General features: G+C 35.5%; 1 protein-coding gene across 10 annotated transcripts in view; it reads left to right on the plus strand.

The window, feature by feature from the left end:
- Positions 1–26,909, plus strand: part of LOC144970495 (ral GTPase-activating protein subunit beta-like) — a 61,159-nt gene that overhangs the window by 7,793 nt on the left and 26,457 nt on the right. For 4 of the 10 annotated variants that reach the window (XM_078910197.1, XM_078910223.1, XM_078910215.1 and 1 more), the window contains 13 exons: positions 6,174–6,407; positions 7,840–8,100; positions 9,700–9,855; positions 11,275–11,472; positions 12,799–13,028; positions 13,672–13,817; positions 14,179–14,282; positions 15,463–15,588; positions 16,914–17,015; positions 18,034–18,138; positions 19,127–19,323; positions 20,419–20,589; positions 23,099–23,173. In XM_078910197.1, coding sequence (XP_078766323.1) covers positions 6,174–6,407; positions 7,840–8,100; positions 9,700–9,855; positions 11,275–11,472; positions 12,799–13,028; positions 13,672–13,817; positions 14,179–14,282; positions 15,463–15,588; positions 16,914–17,015; positions 18,034–18,138; positions 19,127–19,323; positions 20,419–20,589; positions 23,099–23,173 — 2,105 coding nt within the window. Of the gene's footprint in view, positions 1–6,173; positions 6,408–7,839; positions 8,101–9,699; positions 9,856–11,274; positions 11,473–12,798; positions 13,029–13,671; positions 13,818–14,178; positions 14,283–15,462; positions 15,589–16,913; positions 17,016–18,033; positions 18,139–19,126; positions 19,324–20,418; positions 20,590–22,854; positions 22,873–23,098; positions 23,174–26,909 lie in introns of all 10 variants that reach the window. The other 6 variants (XM_078910262.1, XM_078910247.1, XM_078910271.1 and 3 more) reach the window with 2 other exon arrangements.

The following is a 26,909-nucleotide window of genomic DNA, read 5'->3' on the forward strand; positions in this document are numbered from 1 at the left end:
TCTTTAAATTACATAATCGTTAATGTAAACATTTTTTCAAATATTGGAGTGGTTAGACCTAAATTCATCGACCAAATACTTAGAGTACTTTGGAATAGTTATCTATTATTGATTTTTATAGAGCTGTAAAAAATATGTGTATTTTCCCATGATGGACAGTGAAGACAAATTAGTTGACAAAATCATCTTTTACATTAAAATCATTGGCGGAAATAAAGAGATATTTCCTGATACCAGGAAGGCTGTGTGATTGTAATTTAACCTGGTGAGATATTTGACTCTTTTCACAAAGGGAGCAGTGACAGAGATGCAACGAGAAGCAACTATTTGAAGTTTTTAAGCCATGAATACATATATTCATTAAGTCCAAGTACAGGAACTTTATTTTATTATTTTTAATGTTGGTGAAAATGATAATGCATTATTTTAGATTATAATTAAATCCAACACTGTTTTTTAAAAAGGATTTCTTAGAAGAAAATTATGCCCATTTATTTCAAGCTATCCACTTTTTGTTTTTTTCATGTTCAATCATCATGAAGTATCTTACAGGTTCCTGATCAAGGCACAAACATATTTTTAATCGCCTTAATGTTCCTTACATTTTATTTACACCAGAAATATGAGCACAGATCTGCTGTACTTTGAGAAAACATGTTTTTAAGGTTCAAGCCAGGGAAAGTTTTCTGGCCAAAATTTTAAAGAAGTCTTAGGTTTGAGAGTTTTTGACAAGATGAGGGTCGTTTTGGTCAAATTTTAAAAACTTTTTTTTATTCTTCAAAGTACAGTGGAGATGCCTAAACTAATTTTGAAACTTTAATCTAACTTTACTTTCTATCCAGGTCTGAATAGGCTTTTTCATTACTTAATTAATCTGTCTTACAGCTTTTGTGTGCGATGCATTCGTTAAACCTCTGTTGCCATTACTTTTGTGTGAAATGAATCTCTTAAACTTTCAGCTTCTTCTTAAATCTTTATATCGTATTTCTGTTACCCTTTTAATTTGTGTCTACTTGTCTCTCTTCGTTTGTTTAACTTTGCTGAGTAATCACCAACTGAACAAAATATTAAATTTAAAAATCATTTTGTGTCATTTTAATTAAGAAAGTACTGCAGTTGCAGTTCATTGCTAGGCTTTGCTTTTTTAAAGTAGTTGATGACACAGCTTGAGGACTAAGTTGCCAGTCATGCTGGAAATAAAACAAGCGCTTCATTGATCTGTAGAGGACACATTAGTTTAAGGTTAATCATGAGAAAAGACAGATAACCTAGGTGTCAGCCACAGTGCAGCACCACAAAGTGATAAAATAACAGCTAATTTTCTTGCGTAAGGCAAACAAACAAAAAAACAAATGAGATGCTGATGTGGTGTGAACTTGGATCCCATGGGTGAAAGTGAAAGTCTTTTCCACTCGGCCATTTCAAATGTTTTAGAAGTGAAACATCAACGTGTAGAAAAGTATCCTGTGATATCCAATCCAGTTAAAACCATCCGTGTTGCAGGCATAGTATATGTGGGATTGTGTTTGGGTGTGGCTCTGTATCACAATTCAAACCATCCGTGTTGCAGACGTAGTATTTGTGGGATGTGGGATTGTGTTTGGGTGTGGCTCTGTATCACAATTCAAACCATCCGTGTTGCAGACGTAGTATTTGTGGGATGTGGGATGGTGTTTGGGTGTGGCTCTGTATCACAATTCAAACCATCCGTGTTGCAGACGTAGTATATGTGGGATAGTGTTTGGGTGTGGCTCTGTATCACAATTCAAACCATCCGTGTTGCAGACGTAGTATTTGTGGGATGTGGGATGGTGTTTGGGTGTGGCTCTGTATCACAATTCAATCCATCCGTGTTGCAGACGTAGTATTTGTGGGATGTGGGATTGTGTTTGGGTGTGGCTCTGTATCACAATTCAAACCATCCGTGTTTCAGACATAGTATTTGTGGGATGTGGGATGGTGTTTGGGTGTGGCTCTGTATCACAATTCAAACCACCCGTGTTGCAGATGTAGTATTTGTGGGATGTGGGATGGTGTTTGGGTGTGGCTCTGTATCACAATTCAAACCATCCGTGTTGCAGACGTAGTATTTGTGGGATGGTGTTTGGGTGTGGCTCTGTATCACAATTCAAACCATCCGTGTTGCAGACGTAGTATATGTGGGATAGTGTTTGGGTGTGGCTCTGTATCACAATTCAAACCATCCGTGTTGCAGACGTAGTATTTGTGGGATAGTGTTTGGGTGTGGCTCTGTATCACAATTCAAACCATCCGTGTTGCAGACGTAGTATTTGTGGGATGTGGGATGGTGTTTGGGTGTGGCTCTGTATCACAATTCAAACCGTCCGTGTTGCAGACTAGTATTTGTGGGATGGTGTTTGGGTGTGGCTCTGTATCACAATTCAAACCATCCGTGTTGCAGATGTAATATTTGTGGGATGTGGGATAGTGTTTGGGTGTGGCTCTGTATCACAATTCAAACCATCCGTGTTGCAGACGTAGTATATGTGGGATGGTGTTTGGGTGTGGCTCTGTATCACAATTCAAACCATCCGTGTTGCAGACGTAGTATTTGTGGGATGTGGGATGGTGTTTGGGTGTGGCTCTGTATCACAATTCAAACCATCCGTGTTGCAGACGTAGTATTTGTGGGATGTGGGATAGTGTTTGGGTGTGGCTCTGTATCACAATTCAAACCATCCGTGTTGCAGACGTAGTATATGTGGGATGGTGTTTGGGTGTGGCTCTGTATCACAATTCAAACCATCCGTGTTGCAGATGTAATATTTGTGGGATGTGGGATAGTGTTTGGGTGTGGCTCTGTATCACAATTCAAACCATCCGTGTTGCAGATGTAATATTTGTGGGATGTGGGATAGTGTTTGGGTGTGGCTCTGTATCACAATTCAAACCATCCGTGTTGCAGACGTAGTATATGTGGGATGGTGTTTGGGTGTGGCTCTGTATCACAATTCAAACCATCCGTGTTGCAGATGTAATATTTGTGGATGTGGGATAGTGTTTGGGTGTGGCTCTGTATCACAATTCAAACCATCCGTGTTGCAGACGTAGTATATGTGGGATGGTGTTTGGGTGTGGCTCTGTATCACAATTCAAACCATCCGTGTTGCAGACGTAGTATTTGTGGGATGTGGGATGGTGTTTGGGTGTGGCTCTGTATCACAATTCAAACCGTCCGTGTTGCAGACGTAGTATTTGTGGGATGGTGTTTGGGTGTGGCTCTGTATCACAATTCAAACCATCCGTGTTGCAGATGTAATATTTGTGGGATGTGGGATAGTGTTTGGGTGTGGCTCTGTATCACAATTCAAACCATCCGTGTTGCAGACGTAGTATATGTGGGATGGTGTTTGGGTGTGGCTCTGTATCACAATTCAAACCATCCGTGTTGCAGACGTAGTATTTGTGGGATGTGGGATGGTGTTTGGGTGTGGCTCTGTATCACAATCTTTATGTCGTCCTCTTGGGGCAACAATGTTTTCTAATCATTGAATGATTTCTGAAATTCAGTCACATAAACAGAAAATAAAGTTTTAATTCATCACTCACATAATTTTTCATCTTGTATGAAAACACAGTGTAAAGGCCTTTTCTGTCGAATCAAGGATATAAACCAATGCTTCAGGCTGTAGAAAATAATCATGCAAAATTTTAACAAAGAAATATCCTTTTTTCTTTTCAATAAAACTAGTAATGTTTGAGTGCCACTAACATGTTTGTCAATATAAGATGTAAGAATTGTGGAATGAGATATTTACGAAGGTGGTGATCATATTTTTCAAATTACACAATATAATACACTTTATATCAATTTTCTTTTTCAAAGATGGATATATGTTGTTTTTATGGGGGTTTTTGATTCATTTTGAAATCAAGTTGCTCTATAGTACTTTGTTTTTGCTATTTAGAGAAAATTCATATGCTTTATATATATATTATTGATTTTTAAAAAGATGCTTTTTGAAATCATGTCTTATTAAATTGTATTGTTTTCCTCATCCACTGGTTCGTGTTGTCTCATGTTGATTTTTAAAGTAAATATTTTCATCATCTCAGTATATCACTTTCATATATTATTATGGTATTATTCCAGGAAATTGGATGTCAATATTATGTCGGCGGTATGCATTTGTTAAAACGGTTATAGTGAAAACGTTTTTGAGTATTTAAATCGTAGTGAAATCTTTTTGGATGTGCTGAATGGATGTTGACATGCATGCTTTCATTTTGTATCATTTGTGTGTGTGTGGTTGTTTATTTATTTATTTATAAATTTATTTATTTATTTTTTTAAATTAGAATAAACTTTGCTTACCATCTAGAGGGAGGGGTCCTGGGAATGTATTCTAGTTTTATCCTCTTATTATGTAAATTTTGCTGCTCGAAGCTTGAAGAAATAATTAACAACGTGAAATTGATTGTAAGTTTCAAGTTAATAAACGAAAACAGATGATGTGGACGTTTCGGGTTTTCCCTTTATCAACAAAACAGGATGAATGAAACACTACAGACGAATGAGATAATGTGATAGTGGCGTTGTTAAGGTAAATAAACAAAAACGTTGATGGGGCCGGAAATAGTATGCTCCTTTGTAAGGAAGCACACATTAAAATAGAACAATAGATATTTATAAAAAGGTGCGCAATTTATTAAGTCAAGACTGGACCTCCGGGCCATCCATCGTCTATTCTTCAATATCATACCAGTATCACTACTACTACTACTACTACTACTACTACTACTACTACTACTACTACTACTACTACTACTACTACTACTACTACTACTACTACTACTACTATCTACTATACTACTACTACTACTATACTACTACTATACTACTACTACTACTACTACTATCTACTACTACTACTACTACTACACTACTACTACTACTACTACTATACTACTACTACTACTACTACTACTACTACTACTACTACTACTACTACTACTACTACTACTACTACTACTATTACTACTACTACTACTACTACTACTACTACTACTACTATTACTACTACTGCTACTATTACTAATGCTACTAAAAGTACTACTGTTGCTTGCGCTGCTGCTACTGCTACTTATGATTCTACTAACACCCACATCCTTTACATTTTGTATTTATTTCCAATTCAATTGTATTTATTTTCTAACAATATTCTACACTTTATTTTATTTCACTTTCTATACTGCACTACTTAGTTCCTCCCAGCCTCTCCTTGTTTGACTTAATTACTTGCGCACCTTTTTATAGATATCTATTCTGTTTTAATTTGTGCTTCCTTACAAAGGAGCACACTATTTCCTGCCCCATCAATAGTTTTGTTTATTCACCTTTGCAACACCACTATCACAATTGTCGGTAGTGTTTCATTCATCCTGTTTTGCTCATAAAGGAGAAACCCGAAACTTCCACATTATCTGTTTTTGTTTGATTAAATTGAAGCTTACATTCAATTCCACAATGTTATTTAATTCCTCTGATTGTGTGAAATGTACAACTATCACATATTTTAAACTGTTTACAATATGAAGCACTCTGAGGCCTTCGCAAAGAGTGCTATAAATGTGCTGTTATTATTATTATTATTATTATTGTTATTGTTATTATTATTATTATTATTATTATTATTATTATTATTATTATTATTATTATTATTGTTATTGTTATTATTATTATTATTATTATTATTATTATTATTATTATTATTATTATTATTATTATTATTATTATTTATTATTATTATTATTATTTTATTTGATTATTATTATTATTATTATTATTATTATTATTATTATTATTATTATTATTTTATTGTTATTATTATTGTTATTGTTATTGTTTTATTATTATTATTATTATTATTGTTATTATTATTATTATTATTATTGTTATTATTATTATTATTATTATTATTGTTATTATTGTTATTATTTTATTATTATTATTATTATTATTATTATTATTATTATTATTATTATTATTGTTTTATTATTATTATTATTATTATTATTATTATTATTATTATTTTTATTATTATCATCATCATCGTCGTCGTCGTCATTGAAATAGGTTTTATCAGTCATGACAACAATACCATTTAGACATCAGCTGTTACTGTTCATTTATTCCCGTGTTTCCCTGCCAGATGACATCAGCGACCACTTGTGTGATAGAGTGTTGAGTGTGTTGTTTATGATATGGCTAACTGCCTGCCACAAGAGCTTTCCCTCCCCGTCCCTTTGGAAAACGTTCCAGAACATGTGTCTGTTCTGGCGCCACCACAAGGCTTTGATTGACATGTGGCACCGTGTTAATCACGCCCTGACCGCCAACATGCTCAAGATTATGTACGGAGCAGACTACCCAGAGATGACCATCGGTAAGACAGGATGTACGAGTAAAGCATTCTTAAATAAATATGATAAATAAAGTTCCCTTTATTCATCCCCAAGGGGAAATTTGTCTTTAGAGTCTATTCCAAGGGAAGACTGGAATAACCCAGGCGTTAGCCGCAGTGCAGCGCTGCAAAGTGAGTGAGCTAGGGCAAGGTGACTTGCTCAAGGCCACACAGTGCAGCAGCGGGTGATTGAACTCTGTGTCTTTCGGGTACGAAGCAAAGACCGTACCACTGAGCCACGCTGCCCCTGATGATTACCTGTGATTTTTAAAATACTGGTGTGGCTATGTAGTCTTGTGGAATGTCACTCACCTTCGGGTTCGATTCCCACTCTGAAGGGCGAATAGTTGAGTCTTTGGAAAAGGCACTTTACTCACATTATCTGACTGTACTCAGGTGTAAAATGAGTACCTGGCCATGAAGAGTGTTGTCTCTGTCAGAAAAAAATTGTAATATCGCCTAACAGGCATCATGTCTCATCCTATATGTTAAGCATTGCTCTTGGCTAGGGACCCCTTGTAAAGGGATTTAAGCCTCTTTATGGGATATTGTACTATACAGTCACATCTAAAAGAGAGTTCTGGGTGGGGTTCCTGACCTCCCATAGCGGGCAGGGAGGTACATACTGTGTCTTCTATCCCCTTATATCTGTTTTCCAACATGCTTTCTATCTTTGTCTTGGAATGAAATTACTTGTTTTTTTCCTGGCCCTAGTCAGAGTCCTGGCTGGGAGGGAAACAGTCAAATGCGTCGTTATTGTTTTGGGAGATGATATTTTTTTCCTTGTAAATCATCTCTCTGTTATGTATTATTGTATGTGTTATTTTAAATGTATAATGTATGTATTTGAGTGTATTCCTCTTTGTTGGATTTTGTGCTTGTGTCCGGATAAGACTTATAGGTGATCTCAAACTAAGTACATTGGTGGTATGCTCTTGGAATTTACATCTGATCCCTATTTGTTCCCAGTTCCCCTTTGTCTTCCTTTCTCTTGGGTGCTTTAATTGTAATTCTAGAACTTTTTACTATCCCATTTTCTTCCTTTTTACTGGCGCTGATATAACCTAAATGTGTTGCAAGCGCCGTAAAACCCTTAAAAACATAAAAACAAACAAAAGAGAGTTGAGCTTGTTCTTATGTTGTTATTTTTTCTGTGTTTAAATCCATGTTATTGTATCTTATATCATTTTAAAGAAGAATGAATTCCCCACTAAAGGCAAACAGTTTATTTGTTTGTGGCTGTTTGTCTTCAAGATATGACCATTTCAAATTGGAGGATGAAATTTGGTTGCCGTAAGTTGACACAAGAAATGCAATGTGCTGTCCAACATAAAGTTTAGGTTTTGTATCTTTCATTAGTGATCACACCCATGGAGTAACATTTTCACTGGGATATTTCTATTTCATTTTTCAGGAGAGGAGGAAGCACAGCTCTTACCCACAGAAATGGGTCAGGAATGCATAGCTCAGTCTTGGTTTCGGTTTCTACACATCCTTCAGAATCCTGTGGATCTGAGTCGGCCCAGCATAGTCAGCAATACTCCAAAGTTTTTACAGCACGCACTGACCATAGATGCTGTTGTCGACCCTTCATACCATCCCTGCCTGAAAAAGCTACCCCAGGTGTTTCTTAAAGCTATGAAGGGCATTTCTGTCATGGTCAATGCTTTCTTGGGTACGTACAAAATGAGAAGGAATTTCATATCATGTTTAGAAAATTAAAAAAAAATATTTTTAAATTATCTCCTTCCGCACAGCTTGTGAGATGCTTTTGCTTAGGCATTCCATGGAGGGCTATAGGTAATCCATCATGCAAATGGCTGATGTCAACAGTTCAGGAAGCACCTGTGTTGTCCAAAGTGAAAAAACTGATAGTCAATAATCTTACCCAAGGATAAAAACGAAAGTACCTGAAGCCGTGCTCAATTTTCTGTGTCACAGTGTAATGCTTTATCCAATCACCCACCTCACCTACCCCCCCCCCCCCCCCTTCCCCCCATGTAAACTTGACCAAATTTTGAACATTATTTTGGATTCTGATTTAGTAACAATATTGATTTTCAATTTTTATCTTTATTCATAAATGTATCATTTTTCAAATTACCTTGCAATATTTTAAGTGGTTTTTGATTGGAGATTTTTGAGGGGAAGGTTTAGTGTAGTGTAATAAAAATTGGTACAGTTCTGTTCTTGAAACTCGGGTAGTTTGAAGAAAGAAAATAAAGACTGGATATTAGTTGTCTATAGCAGGTCTGTTCTTTTATCACCATTTGTTTGAAGTGAAGATGCATGTTTTTCTTAGTTTGCGGCTATGTGCGGTTATGTGGTCTTGTGGTATGACACTCGCTTTCGGATCGGAAGGTCCTGGGTTCGAGCCTTGTGCTCTGCGCATAGTTGAGTCCTTGGAAAAGGCTCTTTACTCACATTCTCTCACCATACTCAGGTGTAAAATTAAAATGAGTACCTGGCCGTTAACAGCGTTGTCTTTGTCCGAAAAATTGTAATATCGCCTAACAGGCGTTATGTCCCGTCCTACATGTTAAATGTTGCTGTTGACCAGGGACCCCTTGTAAAGTGCTTTGAGCACATTTTGTGGACATTGCGCTATATAAAAGCTCATTTAAAAAAAAATTTTTTAGTTTTGCTGCTACTGCATTTATAAATGATGTAATGTTTATAGTTTATCGTCATTGCTTTTGAAGGGAAACTCTTCGTGGTTGTCTGTCTGCCGTTTATCTCACGAGTACAGGGATGCAGCATCCTGAATCGACTTTGGGTTTGTTTGTTTTTTGGGTTTTGTTTTTCATTTTTATTTATCTATTTTGTTTATTATTTTTTTAATTATAGTTTTCAAGCATGTCCTCCCATAGTGGGCAGGGAGCTACTTGCTGTGTCTTCTATCCCCCTGTACCTGTTTTTCAATTGCTTTCTGTCTTTGTCTTGGATTGAGATTACTTGGTTTTGTCTGTAACCATTTGAGTGTATTCTTCTTGTTGGTATCTTGTGATGGTGTCTGGGTGAAACTTTTAGGTGATCTCAAACTACGTACTTTGATAGTGTGCTCTTGGAATCTACATCAGTTTCCTATTTGAGCCAATTCCCCTTTGTCTTACCTTGTCTTACCTTTTCTTGTGTGCTTTAATTGTAATTCTAGAACTTTTAACTATCCCATTTCCTTCCTTTTTACTGGCGCTGATATGGCCTTAATGCCGTAAAACCCTTAAAAAAAAAAAAAAAACAATCACAAACTGACTTTTCAAAACTGTGATTTCAGGTTTACCTCAAGAAACAAATGCAGACCCTCTTAGCGATTCCTATGGGGGTGGGGGTCAGGGAGGGAAAGCTGTCACCACTCCATCTACTCCACCAGGTCAAAGGAAAAGTGGAAAGACCATATCAGGCGTCCTGACCAGTACCCTTTCTACCAAAGGTAGGATTGGAAATTAGGTTGTTGTATACGTCCAACTTGACAAATCTTACTTACTTATCCGAACCAGCGACCACCTGAGCTCTAGCCCTTCGGTCTTGTGCCATGACGTAGAAGTTAGACGTCTTTTGTAGTTGTTCCAGGTGACTATAAAGTGTGTTACTGCACTTGACAAATCACAAATCACATCATTGTTGTTGAAAAGATTAATTATGATAAATTGCGTGTTCAAAACACTACTCAGTTAATCAGATGACAAATTCTTGTGGCAGGTATCATTGTGCAGTTATATGGTCTTGTGGTATGACGTTAGCCGGAAGGTTCAGGGTTCAAGTCCCACTCTGGTTGAATCTTTGGAAAGGCTCTATTCACTCTCTCACCATACTCAGGTGCAAGATGAGTACCTAATGTTAACAGCTTTTTCTCTGCCAGAAATAAATTGTAACATTGCCTAACAGGCATCATGTCTTGTCCTAAATATATATATATATATATATATATATATATATATATATATATATATTATATATATATATATATATATGTGTGTGTGTGTGTTTGTTAAGTGTTACTGTTGGCTAGGTAAACTTATTACTGTTTTTATCATTACTATTATCATTGTTTGCCTTGCTTTATTATTGAGTTTACTTATTTGATTTGTTGATGAAAATATATTCTTGTATGAGTTATGTTGGCAATTGCCTAAAATAAACGTTTTGAATTTAATTTTGTAAAGCACTTTTTAGCATGCTGAGTGGATATTGGGTTTATAAATGCTCTTTTTTTTCGTTTTTCTTTTTTTCTCCAATGCTCACAATGGTCTAATTTTATATAAATTCATCACATGTTATAAAAATGATGTGATTTAATACATCATCAATTCAATGTGCTCCTCCCTCAGTGGGCAGGGAGGTATTTACTTCGTCTTCTATCCCCCAATATCTGTTTTCCAACTTGCTTTCTGTCTTTGTCTTGGAATGAGATTACTTGGTTTTGTCATGGCCCTGGCCGGATACCCTGGCTGAGAGGGAAACAGTCAAATGTATAGTTAGTTTTGGGAGATGATATTTATTTCCTTGTAAATCATCTCTCTGTTATGCACTGTATTATTTTTGTTTACATTTATATAATATGATTTGTAAACATTTGAGTGTATTCCTCTTAGTGGGGACCTGTGTTCGTGTCTGGATGAGACTTTTATGTGATCTCAAACTAAGTACTTTGATAGTGTGCTTTTGGAATCTACATCTGTTTCCTATTTGAACCAATTCCCCTTTGTCTTACCTTTTCTTGGGTACTTTAATTTCCTAGAACTTTTTACTATCCCATTTTCTCCCTTTTTACTGGTGCTGATATGACCTAAATGTGTTGCGAGCACTGTAAAACTCTTAAAAGCAAAAACATCAACGTGCTCCATTCCAGGCTCGTCCAAGAGTCAGTCCAAGACAGTGTCTACCCCTCCAGTCAGCAGCCCTTATGTGGAGAAGCTTCTCCTGGACGCGTGTCTACCGTATGCCCCACGCCGGCCTCAGTGTAACAGCATCCTACATCTGTTTGGAGCTTGGCTCTTTGATGCTGCCCTCACTGGAATCAAACTGCATCCTTCACACGCTGCTCCAGGTTTGACTAACAACCTTGTCATATTTTATTTTAAAGATATCATTTTATAATAATAATGATAGTAATGATAAAATAATAATAATGATAGTAATGATAAAATAATAATAATACTAGTAATAATAATAATGATAGTAATTATAAAATTATAATAATAATAGTAATAATAATAATAATGATAATAATAATAATGATAATGGTAATAATAATAATGTTTATAACAGTAATAATAATGATAAAGTTAATCAATTACGATTGAACTGAACAGTCCCTTAGATTGGAAAGTAAGTGAATCAAATCTAAGGCCTGAAATAGACATTTTGAATTGCCTTGTTAGTGTGAATGCCGATGTTTTGGATCCCTGACTTCAAACATTGACTCCATGTCTTCAAACACAGGCAGATTACCTTTTAACCCTCTCCTTACCAAACACAGGGAGATTACCTTTTAACCCTCTCCTTACCAAACACAGGGAGATTACCTTTTAACCCTCTCCTTACCAACTACAGGCAGATTACCTTTTAACCCTCTCCTTACCAATTACAGGAAAATCGTCACATTCGTTACGATGCAACCAATGACTATCTCATCTGATTATTCTGTTTTCTCATAAACTTTGAAGAAAATTTGTTTATTATAGCCATAAAAACTTGACACTGTATTGTAAAGCTCATTTTGCTGAACAATATTATGCATAGAATGTACTTGTTAATCATCTGTTTGAGTATTTTTTTGTGTTGGATGGATGTGAAGTTTTGGGGAAAATTCTGAAACTGGCCAGTAAGGGGAGAGTTAAGTGACCCTTGTATTTACTGCTTGGTGAACAGATCTGCAGTGACGAATAATAGTTGGCCACACAGTTGATTGACCCCAGTCAATTTAGAAAGAATAAAATGACCTGGACTGACTATTTCATTTCATCTCCTTATTTTGATGGAGACCTATGATAGTATAAATAATATAATGTTAGATACAAAGCAGCTAGGGGCAGCGTGGCTCAGTGGTACGGTCTTTGCTTCATACCCGAAAGGTACCGAGTTCAATCACCCGCCGCTGCGCTGTGTGGCCTTGAGCAAGTCACCTCGCCCTAGCTCACTTTGCGGCGCTGTTCTGCGGCTGATGCCTGGGTTATTCCAGTCTTTCCTTGGAATAGATCCGAAAGACAAATTTCCTCTTGGGGATGAATAAAGGAAATTTTTTAAATTTTTTATTTTTATTATGTAAACATTTTGGATGGTGTTTTGCAGAAGGTTTACTGTAGATAAAATTTACATTCTTAACGTTTCCTTATCGTAGCAATATTGCAATTTGTATTTATTTTTATGACAGCGAAGGAGAGAAGAACTAGTTCTTTCATAGAGTCCAAACACACAGCCCTGCCCATGGACTTGAATGCAGACCCAGACCTCAGCAGAGACATTGCATATCAGACTGGCAGAGCAGAAGCTTGTGGCGCCCTCTGTCGGATATTCTGTGCTCATAAGACAAGGGAAGTCATCCTGCCTGAATATTACTCGAGATTTTACATTGTATTGTACTATGGACTACAGACAGATGAGGTAATTTATTCAAACTTCTTCTTAAAGCAATGGTTAATGATTTTTGATGTTATATTTATTAAAAGCACAAATCATTTTGTCTTGTGGCTATGTGGTCTAGTGTTATGACACTCGCTTTCGGATCGGAAGGTCCTGGGTTCGAGCCTCGCGCTCGGCGCATAGTTGAGTCCTTGGAAAAGGCTATTTACTCACATTCTCTCACCGTACTCAGGTGTAAAATGAGTACCTGGCCGTTAACAGCGTTGTCTTTGTCTGAAAAATTGTAATAACAGGCGTAATGTCCCGTCCTACATGTTAAATGTTGCTGTTAACCAGGGACCCCTTGTAAAGCGCTTTGAGCACGTTTAATGGATATTGCGCTATAAAAAAGCTCAATTTTTTTTTCTTCATGATAGACAAATAAAAGTTGCCCTGACAGAGATTTCAAACTTCACAAAAAGATTTGTCTTGTGTGGTATTAAATCAATATTTGCATCAAGAACATTTTACTGATTATTTCTTATATGAAATGCTGCTTACTAAAGGTTGACATTTTAAAAAAAATGTTTACTTCTATTTTTATATGATTGGCATTCTTGACTTATGTGTTTATGATCACAGCAGATGATTAAATCTAATTATTACATATGATACTTTTTTTCAGTTTTCAATTAGTGGCGAGGTTCTTTCCAACATCCTTTTCAACTCGTGTTCCCTGTTGAGAATTGACTTGTCAGGTGTACAGATTCTGTTTCCATATATCCTCAAAGCCATCGAACGAGTTCTCAGCAAAACAACCCCTGATTTCAAGTAAGCTAATATTTTTATTACTTTCAACCAGTTGATTGCCTTGTCTAGAGAGACGTGTATTTAACATTTGGGCCAGAAAACTCGTCCCTCAAATATTGATTGCTTTAAATGATCCTCATCTTGGCAAAAACTCTCAAACCTGGGATCTTGTGAGGTATATGTCGTGTCTTACAGAGTACGGCAGTTATTTGTTACATGATATCAATATTCATATATTCTGATACTAATATGCCCTTTTTGAAATAAGCAGCATCCTCTTGATTTATATGCATGTGTATATGATTTTATTATGGTAAAGTTGTTGTTTTTAAAAAAAATAATTCCTGTGTTTTCCTTTGAATATTTGCCCTTTCATCACTAGGTTGTGTGAACAAATTCCTTACACTGAGTTGCGTAAAGCATGCATCCATCTGCTTTTGTCAATGCTTTGCCTGCCATTACACTTCAAGGATCTTCAAATCAAGGGTAAGAAGCAGCAGAATATTTAATCTTCAGAAGCATATGTGGGGAAATTGAAATATTGATTTAAAAGACAACTGGACTATTTGTTTTTAGTCTAGAAATTATTCTTTTAAAGATTTTTTTACCTCAAGATTATCAAGATATTTTAGAAGTATGTTTTAACAGAAGAAAATGTCCGAAAATTAAAATGTTAATTTAAAAGCAACCAGATTTTTCGGTTTTTCAAACTATTCTTTTAAACAATTTTTTCTTCAGATTAACAAGATATTCTAGAAGTATGTTTGAACAGAGGGAAATGTGGTAAAATAAAAATATTCATTTAAAAATCAACTGAGTTGTTTTGTCTTGGGTTTTCAGATTATTCTTTTAAAGGTTTTTTTTTTCTACAGATTATCAATATATTATACTTGGACAACATGGGTGATTCCTGTTGACATCAGATATCTTGTTTGATGAGTTATCTATATTCCTTCTTGATATCCCATGATGTCGTGGCGTGGCGGAAATGGCATAATTTAAAAAATTTTTATCAATATATTATAGGAGTTTGTTTTATTTTGAATGTGGCCAATCATCTCACAATGGGTTTATGTCAAGATGAACCCAATGTTTAAAGTATTTAATTTTAAGCTGTATTGACAAGAGTCAGGTGGAAACAAGGGCCGTCATTTAGGAGATTAAGCTTTTTTCTAAAATTAAAAAACTTAACTTTCCTATTTCTTGTTATTTATTTATTTATTTATTTATTTTTTAACTCTAGACTCAATTCTCATAATCTAGGTCACTCCAACATTATACCAGATTTAGGCAATGGATCATCACATTCTCCTCTTGCATTCCCGGAAGTAGATCGAAGCTGATTCCGATGCTGAAAACAATTTCTTTCTCCGTGAATAAATGACCAATGGCATGGCTACAGACAAGCTCACTTTATACTACGGACAGAAACAAATGCTGGCCTCCGTACACAGATATCACTACGAGATTATGGTAATGTCAATGATTTTGCCCTGCATTTGTTTCTGTCCGTCGTATAAAGTGAGCTTGTCTGTAGCCATGCCATTGGTCATTTATTCACGGAGAAAGAAATTGTTTTATTTTTTAGAAAAATTTTCATTGAGTGTGACAACAATTGATAATGAGTTACTGATGTATTTATGATCTATATTTCTATTTCTGTCAGATATTTTGGGTAGGGACACCAACTACGTACCAGTGACATTCATGTCCCTCCGTACAAGGATTACAGAACTCATTCGAGTTGCCTTGACCAATGAAACAGATTCACATAACACACAGATGCTATTAGGTAAGAGATGACAATGATGATGTGTGTTATTTCACATAGCACACAGATGCTATTAGGTAAGAGATGACAATGATGACGTGTGTCATTTCACATAGCACACAGATGCTATTAGGTAAGAGATGACAATGACGATGTGTGTCGTTTCACATAACACACAGATGCTATTAGGTAAGAGATGACAATGACGATGTGTGTCGTTTCACATAACACACAGATGCTATTAGGTAAGAGATGACAATGACGACGTGTGTCGTTTCACATAGCACACAGATGCTATTAGGTAAGAGATGACAATGACGACATGTGTCATTTCACATAGCACACAGATGCTATTAGGTAAGAGATGACAATGACGATGTGTGTCATTTCACATAACACACAGATGCTATTAGGTAAGAGATGACAATGACGATGTGTGTCGTTTCACATAACACACAGATACTATTAGGTAAGAGATGACAATGATGATGTGTGTCATTTCACATAACACACAGATGCTATTAGGTAAGAGATGACAATGATGATGTGTGTCATTTCACATAACACACAGATGCTATTAGGTAAGAGATGACAATGATGATGTGTGTTGTTTCACATAACACACAGATGCTATTAGGTAAGAGATGACAATAATGATGTGTGTCGTTTTAAAGGTGTGTTCAAATGACGGGGGTTTTTTGGTTTCGAAATTATAATCTTAGCGGGTCTACTTTTTTAAAAGATCGTTTTTCAAGAAATCCCTGAACAGACGATTTAAACCAAAATTTCATGTTTGTTGAAATAAAACGAATAATTTTAATAGCTAAAGATAGTTTTGATAAAATGAGTCTAATTTTTAAAAACCACAATATCTCAATGACAACAAAACATAGAGTTTTGAAGGCCTATGTATGGTCAGTATTATTAAATGGCTGTGAAAGTTGGGCAATTACAGAAGACATTAGAAAGAAACTGGAGGAAATGATGTTAAGAATCTCATGGACAGAGAAGAAAAGTAATGAAGAAGTATTCAAGCAAGCGAAACTAAAAGGTTATTAATTCGTACAATAAGAAAAAGACAAATGCAATTTTTAGGGCACCTAAATCGACATAAATATATTGAACATCTTGCTCTCACAGGAAAGATAGAAGGTAAAAAGAGTAAAGGTAGACCAAGAAAAACATATTTGAATAGTTTGAAAGAAAGAGAAGAGTAATATTAGTTTTCTGAGGTTATCTGATCAGAGAGATGAATGGCGTACCATGCAGAAGAAGAAGTTATTATTTAATGATTGGTGTACACATATGAATCTGAGATAATAGACTTTCTTTTTATCGTCTCCCAGGTGGTTTCATGCTTCTTGTGGAGGATTTAGCCACCTGTGAACAAGCGGACAATCTTCCATTGCAATCTAATCAAGACTTGTCTGATGGCGACTTGCAGATGGGTAATTATTTCCTTTTTATTAAAATATGATGTGGCACATCATTCATTTACTGCACAGCCAAAGAAATTATTGTTTTTGAAAAGCTGCTGAAATTAAATTGAGAGATAGAAAGGGCTGTAAAAAATCCTAAAATGACACAAGAAAAACAAAACAAACAAAAATTAAGTAAATAAAATATGAAATTGAATTAAAAAGAAAAAAAAGTAGTCCTTCAGAGCCAGTAAACCCATTGAGATGGAGTTTGTCCCAGTTTTCATAGCGTGAAACTGATGATAGCAATTGCTTGCTCCTCTTTCAATTGGATGCTACATGCAAAGTACTTTCCACCAGATCTAACAGACACAGCTACCCAATCACTGCGGTTGAATAGCTGGGTGGGGATCCTGACCTCCCATAGTGGGCAGGGAGGTACATGATGTGTCTTCTATCCCCCTGTACCTGTTTTCCAATTGTTTCCTGTCATTGTCTTGGAATGAGATTATTTAGTTTTGTCCTGACCCCGGCCGGGGTTCCTTGGCTGGGAGGGAAACAGTCGAATGTATAGTTATAATTTTGGGAGATGATATTTTTTTCCTTGTAAATCATCTCTCTGTTATGCATTGTATTATGTTTAGTTTACATATTATATTATATGATTTGTAAACATTTGAGTGTATTCCTCTTAGTTGGGACCTGTGCTTGTGTCTGGATGAGACTTTTAGGTGATCTCAAACTAAGTACTTTGACGGTGTGCTCTTGGAATCTACATCTGTTCCCTATTTGAACCAATTCCCCTTTGTCTTACCTTTTCTTTTGTACTTTAATTGTAATTCTAGAACTTTTTACTATCCCATTTTCCTCCTTTTTACTGGCGCTGATATGACCTTAATGTGTTACAAGCGCCGTAAAACCCTTAAAAACAAAAAAAAAACAGCGGTTGAATAGGGAGTCAAATAAAAGAAATCTATATTCCTATCTATTTAATTTAAGGATATATTGACATTCCTTACTCTAGTATTCTACTCCGTTTAACTTTCAGGAGACACCAGTCGTACCAGTGCTAGTTCCATGAGTACTGGTGAGGCCAACAGTTACCAAGATCCAGTCTATCACCGGTTCGGACACCAATCCAACAGAAATCTTGGTAATCCAGTGTGGTCATTTGGTTCATACTCCTCCACACCTTACTTTGTTTATTTATTCATTTATTTAGTTATATGTTAATTGATTAATCATTTAACTTGTCCATCAGAAGAATGTGTGACTATGTGGTCCAGTGGTGTGACACTCGCTTTCGGATCCTCGTGCTCGGCGCATAGTTGAGTCCTTGGAAAAGGCTCTTTACTCACATTCTCTCACCGTACTCAGGTGTAAAATGAGTATCTGGCCGTGAACAGCGTTGTCTTTGTCCGAAAAATTGTAATATCGCCTAACAGGCGTCATGTCCCATCCTACATGTTAAATGTTGCTGTTGGTCCGGGACCCCTTGTAAAGCGCTTTGAGCACGTTTAGTGGACATTGCACTATATAAATGCTCAATTTAAAGAAATTCTTTTAAGGCATCTTAAGACTTTTTTACTTTTCCTAATTAATGTATTGATGCTCAATTAAAGCACTCCGAGCACTTTCTTCTGATTTGGTGGAGCGTTCAACAAATACAATATATCTATAGGAGGCAGCGTGGCTCAGCTGTATGGTCTTTGCTTCGTACCCGAAGGGTACCGAGTTCGATCATCTCGCCCCAGTTCAATTTGCAGTGCTGCATTGCTCCTGATGCCTGGGTTATTCCAGTCTTCCCTTGGAATAGACCCTAGAGAAAAATTTCCCCTATGGGATGAATAAAGGGAATTTCATTTTTCATTTCATTCATTTCCTTTTTTTTTTTTAAATCATTATTATTAAAAAGAGAGAGAGAGAGAGAGAGAGAGAGAGTGTCTTATTTTGTACTGTTATATATTTATTTATTTATTTATTTGTGTGTGTGTTTAGAAAAGATATTTTGTTGACATTTGACTGTATCCCTGCTAGCGAGATCCCGTCCCTCTGGGACTTACATGAGGTCTCAAACTAGTTTAGCGTGGTACTAAAATTATTTAAATCTTCACCTTCACCTAAATTATATCCCAAATCAGACACGGCCTATGGCCTGTTTGGCCTGGCCACCTCTTTGGTGTGCAATCGGTTGATGGCCACCTGGAAGACAGACCTGAACAGTGCCCTAGCGGCCATGGAGCTTCTTTCTGGCTTGGCCAAAGTCAAGATCCAGCCACCAAACATTTTCATGTGTAAACGGACAGTCAAGTGGATGTGTGATCTCATTGTCTTTCAGGTTGGTTGTAGTCATCCTGTCATGAGAGGGGTTATATGTGGATGATGGTGTTGGTGGTGGTGTTGGTGGTGGTGGTGGTGGTGATGATGATAATGATGATGGTGGTGGTGATGATGATGGTGGTGGTGGTGGTGGTGGTGATGATGATGATGATGATGATGATGATGATGATGATGATGATGATGATGATGATGATGATGATGATGGTGGTGGTGGTGGTGGTGGTGATGATGGTGATGGTGGTGGTGATGATGATGATGATGGTGGTGGTGATGATGATGATGATGATGGTGGTGTTGGTGGTGGTGATGATGATGATGGTGGTGTTGGTGGTGATGATGATGATGATAGTGGTGTTGGTGGCAGGGTGGTGGTGGTGGTGATGATTATGATGATGATGGTGGTGGTGGTGGTGGTGATGATGATGGTGGTGGTGGTAATGATGATGATGGTGGTGTTGGTGGTGTGGTGGTGATGATTATGATGATGATAATAATAATAATGATGGTGATGTTGATGATGATGATGATGATGATGATAAGGTTTGTGTTATTGCTGGGATGCAGCCATTGTTAATGAATAATTCTATTTCAGCTTTTATGAAATAGGCATATGAAAGGAACTCACCGTCTATTAATTTATTTGTTATAATATTTCTGATGCCTCAATCAGTGTAAATCGTATTAGGAGAATTATCTTATATCAATTTATATATATGTATATTATGTAATTTGTAATTTAAACGCTTAGAGGCTGGTGTCTCGGAGTTATAGCGCTATATACGTTTTCATTATTATTATTATTATTATTATTATTATTATTATTATTATTATTATTATTATTATTATTATTATTATTATTATTATTGTTATTATTACTTAAAGAAGGCCAAAAGCTGAAATGTCGTTTGATTTGTGTTGTTCCTTTTATATACGAGTGACATTTACTCACTTTATCTTTCTCTCCATCTGATCGGCTCATTTAGGCACCTCTAGTTTTTAGTGACCTCTTGTAAAGTGCTTTGAGCCTGTTTAGTGGATATTGCGTTATTTATACAAATGCTCATGGAAGGATCTCACCTATTTATTCATTTAGTGTTCTAGACCGGCCCCCAGCCACTCTAGGGATCTCCACTCCATGCTATGTGCTGCATTCAAGTGTCTTCAATTGTGGCTGGTGGAACACAGCTGTCTCCTCTATGACAGAGAATGTTTACACCAAGTCCTGGAGGTTGTCGAGCTCGGCATTTCCGGATCCAAGTCTCAGGTATTCATCACCTTATCCGCGATATCGATTTGAACATTTGTGGTGACCTGCCACATCAAACTGGTATTATGTTGGAGTCGATCTGGTGTCTAGAAATGGCTTTGGAATTCGATTGATCAGAAACGTTACATTATATTTGGTTTTCGCACTTGGTGAAACTACATTTATGCACCTCAATAAGTCATAATGAAAATGTTGCTGCTTGAAGCTAGAAGGAATAAATAATAATAGGAATTGGAATGGAAGCTTGAAATTAATAATTAAAGGCAGATAATGTGGACGTTTCAGGTTTGCCCTTCATCAACAAAACACGATGGATGAAACACTAAAGACGAATGATGAGAGGTGTGAGAATGACATTGCTAAGGTTCACCTTCATAACACCGCCATTCTCACATCTCTCATTCATCTTTAGTGTGTCACTCATCGTGTTTTGTTGATAAAGGGGAAACCCGAAACATTCACATTATCTGTGTTTGTTGATTAAATTTAAGCTTCCATTCCAGTACCTATTATTATTTATCTCAATCAAAACATACAAACTTTATCCAGGTCTTACGTTTTTCACTGTAAATTCAGTTATCAGCATCTGGATCTGTCCAACATGATTTCATTTTGAGGCTGTGATTCACGTTTGGACGTTGTCTGATTCACATGTACCTGAAAGATTTTTGTTTTTTTCCAGTCGTGCCTTGGATTTTGGTTTCTTTGTCTTTTCTATCACTTTGGAACTCTCTGGAATGGGAAATTAAGGAAAGGATTATAACGGGTTTTGATGGTTTGTGATACTTAAAAGACCAGCTGATTCTGGGTATCACAACAATATATGTTTTGTTTTTTTCCAGCTTTGTTTTTATCAAAGTATTTTAAAATTGTACAAACACAGCATTATATATATAGTTTATCACTTATACTGGTGTTCAGGTCACAGTTATTTTGGGGTTTTTTTTTCACAATTGATTTATTACAACTCTGCACTTAAAACACTTTTATTCCCATTTTTTAGTCTTTAGTTTATCACAAAATCCCTCATTAAAAAAAAAGACCCCAAATCCTTGCAAAAAAAAAAAAATGCACTGTCGGTTTTGCTCTATTCCTGATGTGAAAAATACTTTTTCAACAGACCAGGGCATTGAAATTCAGTTCAGTTTTGATACAGAAGAAATGACATGCCAAAATAAAAACGACTTCATAGTGCGGTGTGTTGACTCTGACAAAGATGTGTGCGATAACTTACTGCACAGGGACTGAGGTTTTGGGGTTTTTTCTTCACCTTAATTTTAACGCCCAAATAGATTTTAGAGTTGTTTTATTACATGTAATATTATTTGGAGAACCTTAGTCCTGAGGAGGAGGCAGGACTTTTCAGCTCTGTGAAGATAAAATAAGCAACTATGTTTCCTGTTTAATAAAAACATCAATAGATCTTTTATTTACCGGGGTTTCTTTTCCCCTTTCTATCTCCATACCAAATGTTTTTCCCCCAAATCCACTTTACCTTGTAAAAATCTCTTTACTCCTATAATATTTTGCATGCTCAACTTTCCTCAAACTTCTCAACAATTGAGATGTGTAAAATATTATATCTTTTTAACCATGAAATTAAAATCTTATGTACTTATAGCAATGGTATAAAGTATATAACTATGGGGTTTTATTTTTTGCTTTACGAGAAAAAGCATGAAATAGTTATAATTAAACAACTTGACTATTTTCAAACCGTCGTTGAATTGAAAACGATGGAAAACCTTGGTCTAGAAATCACATTCCTGTTTTAAATAAAATGGATTTCTTTCGTGAATTTTAAGTTATAAAAAGATTTATCCTTGTTTAATGATGCAGTTTGTTGATTGCAAAAGAGCTTAATGTCTGTTATTATGTAGTCAATAATCTGAAACAATCAGACTTTTCAGTATACACTTGCAGACATGAAATGTCTTTAATGTAATGATATCAAATGCTTATCATCGCATTGATCACATTGAAATTTTATATATTAAAGAAAACAACAAAAATTGCAAAGGTTAAACCGGAATCTTTTAGAATTTGTATATACAATTCAGAAATGTTTCTAGTTAGGTTCGTGTTGTATGTGAAACATAAACATTGTCAAAGCTTTTTTTTTTTTAGGAGATAATTTGGTCAAGTAGTCACTGCATAGTATATTATGTATCAGTTTCACATGTAATATCTTTCATTTTATCACTATTGTCATACCTTTTATCAATATGAATGTTGTTCTCTCTCTATTATCTGTTTTTTTAGATTTTACTTATCAATTTTGTGAGTTGTTATTTAGTTCTTACCCGTAAGGTCTATTTTTTATTTCCATCCCCCTGATTTTTTTGTTTGTTTGTTTTTTTTTGTTGTTTTTAAAAACAAATCAAATATTGATTTATCTCCCATTCCCTTTTGTTTCCAAAGACAGAGCTCCTGTCAGTGATTTCAATTTGTATCATATTTAATTATTTTGTGTATTTGGTTTGATCCCACCGACCCTTCCTTTCAGGCAAGCTTTACCAGCCAGGAGTTGCAAACTGTAAAAGTCAAATTAGAAAAGGATTCTAAATCGGTGTCTATGAAGGTATCCACCTCCATCAAACAAACATCATCTGGTTCTTCAACCCCCCCCCCCCCCCCCCCCCCCCCCACCCCCCAAACCCACCCACCACATTCCATCATTTCCCTCCACGTACAGTGAAAAGTTCTCTGTCTGCATTCATTCCCAGTCCCATAGATTTCCTAGTATTTCTGTTCGTTGTAGTCGTCATCATTTCCTATTTGGCATCATGATAACCGGGATGGTGTATATAGTCTCATGTAGCTCGTCATTTCTATATTTCTTACTTAACCCAAGCATGAGTAGTAAATCTGAAGGCGAAATTCATACAAATAATTTTTGCATTTAGAAAACATAATATCAACTTGATGAAGAAGAATTAACGATATAAACCATAGAAAAGATTATATCTGTGCTTTGGTACTATGGAAAAAGTATTCTCTCAACAAACATACCAATGTATGAATCTTGCTACCAAGTACATAACACACAGAATGACAATTCAATGTATGAATCTTGCTACCAAGTACATAACACACAGAATGACAATTCAATGTATGAATCTTGCTACCAAGTACATAAACACAAATGACAATTCAATGTATGAATCTGCTACAAGTACATAACACACAGAATGACAATTCAATGTATGAATCTTGCTACCAAGTACATAACACACAGAATGACAATTCATTGTATGAATTTTGCTACCAAGTACATAACGCACAGAATGACAATTCAATGTATGAATTTTGCTACCAAGTACATAACACACAGAATGACAATTCAATGTATGAATCTTGCTACCAAGTACATAACACACAGAATGACAATTCAATGTATGAATCTTGCTACCAAGTACATAACACACAGAATGACAATTCATTGTATGAATTTTGCTACCAAGTACATAACGCACAGAATGACAATTCAATGTATGAATTTTGCTACCAAGTACATAACACACAGAATGACAATTCAATGTATGAATCTTGCTACCAAGTACATAACACACAGAATGACAATTCAATGTATGAATTTTGCTACCAAGTACATAACGCACAGAATGACAATTCAATGTATGAATCTTGCTGCCAGGTACATAACGCACAGAATGACAATTCAATGTATGAATTTTGCTACCAAGTACATAACACACAGAATGACAATTCATTGTATGAATTTTGCCACAAATTATTTTTATATAACACGCATATGACAATTTAATGTATGAATTTTGCCACCAATTATATAACATGCATATGACAATTCAATGTATGAATCTTGCCACCAATTATATAACACACATATGACCATTTAATAATCTCCAAATTTTTTATTGGGGAAAAATCTGGTAGAACTATTGTACTAATCTACTGCTTTTTACTTCACTTTTTAAATTTTCAAAGGATTTTTAAAAAAAAAACTTTGCTTTCACTCTAAAATTCTTAAAAATGAAATGAGAACTTTTAATTTTGAAACGTTGCCACAGAATGTTGAAATGAAAATGTGAAAAAGTCATTGAAATAAGGTCTGGCCGTAACATTTTGTGTATCTCAGTTACAGCTTCTGTCTCTAACACATTCATCTTTGTCTTATTTCATAACTCTATAATGTTCAAATGTTCCTTATAAGAAATATCAGTAGCAGTTTAAAGGGTCAATTTTATACAAGCAACACCAAAAGAAGTTTTTGTTTAAAACGTGTTTGCATTTTATGAAAATAAAAAAAAAGGAAGTAGTGATTTAGGCACTGATTTAGGATAAAAATCTCAAGTGGTGTCTATAAAACAGTGCCATTGGGCCCATTCTAATTTCTATTGTGTGAAACGGACAATAGCAATTTCTTGTTACCTTTTGAATAGGAAGTCAGTCCATCTCAAAGTACTTTCCACTAGCTCTAACAGACCCAGCTACCAATCAATCACTGCTGGATGGACAGGGGGGTCAGAAATAATTTCGACTGCACCCAGGATTGATCTCATTTCCTTTGCGTGTGAATCGAGTGCTCTACCAACTGAGCTATTGGGACACAGTCTATATGAAGCAGAGAGAAACATAGCACATGAAATTAGAATTAGAATGCCTGGTAATGGGATCAAACCTCATGCTGTCTTATTCATGGTGAATATCCAAGAAGATGTGTAAGTAATTTGGAGGTCTGAGGTTCAATCCTCCTTTGAGACAGGCTGGTTTTTTGGGGGGGTTTTTTTTTAGTTTTTTTTTTTTAGTTGATTGGCAATGGTTGCGTAATAAGTAATAAGACGTTTAAAATTGACAATAGTATGTACAACTGGTTTGGTAAAAGGCTAAAATAAGTATATATGGATTATATGCTCAAAAAAACCACTTAAACACAAACACACTCTACACACACACACACACACACATGCACATACACACTCACACATACATATACTAAAAAAAAAAAGTGTTTTATTTTGTATTGTTCTCTGTGCCATGTCTGGCACTATTTCCTAATGGACTTTTCCGATTTTCGTCATTGCATTGCATGTTTTATGAAAGTCTGAGTGTTGTCATCTCACTGCTATTGGATTGGGTGAGCCTCTCGGAGTTTGGCTATGTTAGGAAGAAAAACGGAAGAGAATGTTATTGTTCATCTCCCATGCACCCATTATTTCCATATGTTCAATGGTTGACCCAGCTTTATATATTTGTGATTTACTTGTCAATTTTTGTTTTCACTGTGAAAAAAGTAATCGTATTTTGCCCCGAATGTCTTATCAACACAGCATAATATATCAACACATCTCATTGCACCTTCTACTTTTTGTGCTCATCATCGACTTTACAAGTATTGGGGTTTTTTTTAAGTGTCGAGAGAATGAATTGTATTGTGATCTGAATTACCCACCAACACGGCACATGTCGGCATATTTCATTGCACCTTCGCCTTTTTGTTCTCATCATTGATTTATCAAGTTTTGTTATATGAAAGTATCGAGGAAAAGAATTGTACTATGACCTGACTTTCCCATCAGCACAGCACAGCTGTCATCGAACCTTCGACTTTTTGTTCTCATCATTGACTTGACAAGTATTTATTTGTATTAAGTGTAAAGACTCTTGTTTCGGACAACGAACTTGTTTATTTCACATTTTATTTTACATGGCTTTTGACTATTTCAAACCTTTATGATTTAGAACGTTCTCAATGGATCCATTACTCATTTGAAGCATAGTAGATGCAACTGATCTCTTTAGGGCTTTGTAACAAACGCATTTAGAAAAACCCACAACTTTAGATTTACTGAGTGAATCGATTCAAGAGGCTGAATTAATTTATTCATGGTGTTGGGATTGGTTAATAAGATGTTAACTAGAACAGACTTACAATAGATGCTTTGTATTAAGGTAAAATGCTCACAGGAGCCGCTAGCCGGATATACTGTAGCAACACACAAAAGTATGTGTAATCTTGAACGTTTATAATCTGATTGATATACATTTGTGAGTACTTATCATCAAATTGGTTGTCTAAAAACAACAGAGGGCTGAGTGATGTCAATTTCGCTCCATCTTTAGACTCAGCTAAATACATTTAGGATCATTTTAAAAAGTCCTAGAATTTTTTTGATATTTTTATTTTATAATTTTTATTTTAACCCGCCATTTCTATTTTGCTTTATTTCATATATTAACTTTTGATTTTTATGGTTTTATATGCATATTATATATCCTTGATTTGTTAATTCAACACATCGGTTGTAATAAATAAAAATAAGAAAATTTTTCAATAT

Source organism: Berghia stephanieae, chromosome 1, assembly GCF_034508935.2.
Source record: "Berghia stephanieae isolate SIO BIC M18660-M18661 chromosome 1, UCSD_Bste_1.3, whole genome shotgun sequence".
Classification (NCBI taxonomy): Eukaryota; Metazoa; Mollusca; class Gastropoda; order Nudibranchia; family Aeolidiidae; genus Berghia; species Berghia stephanieae.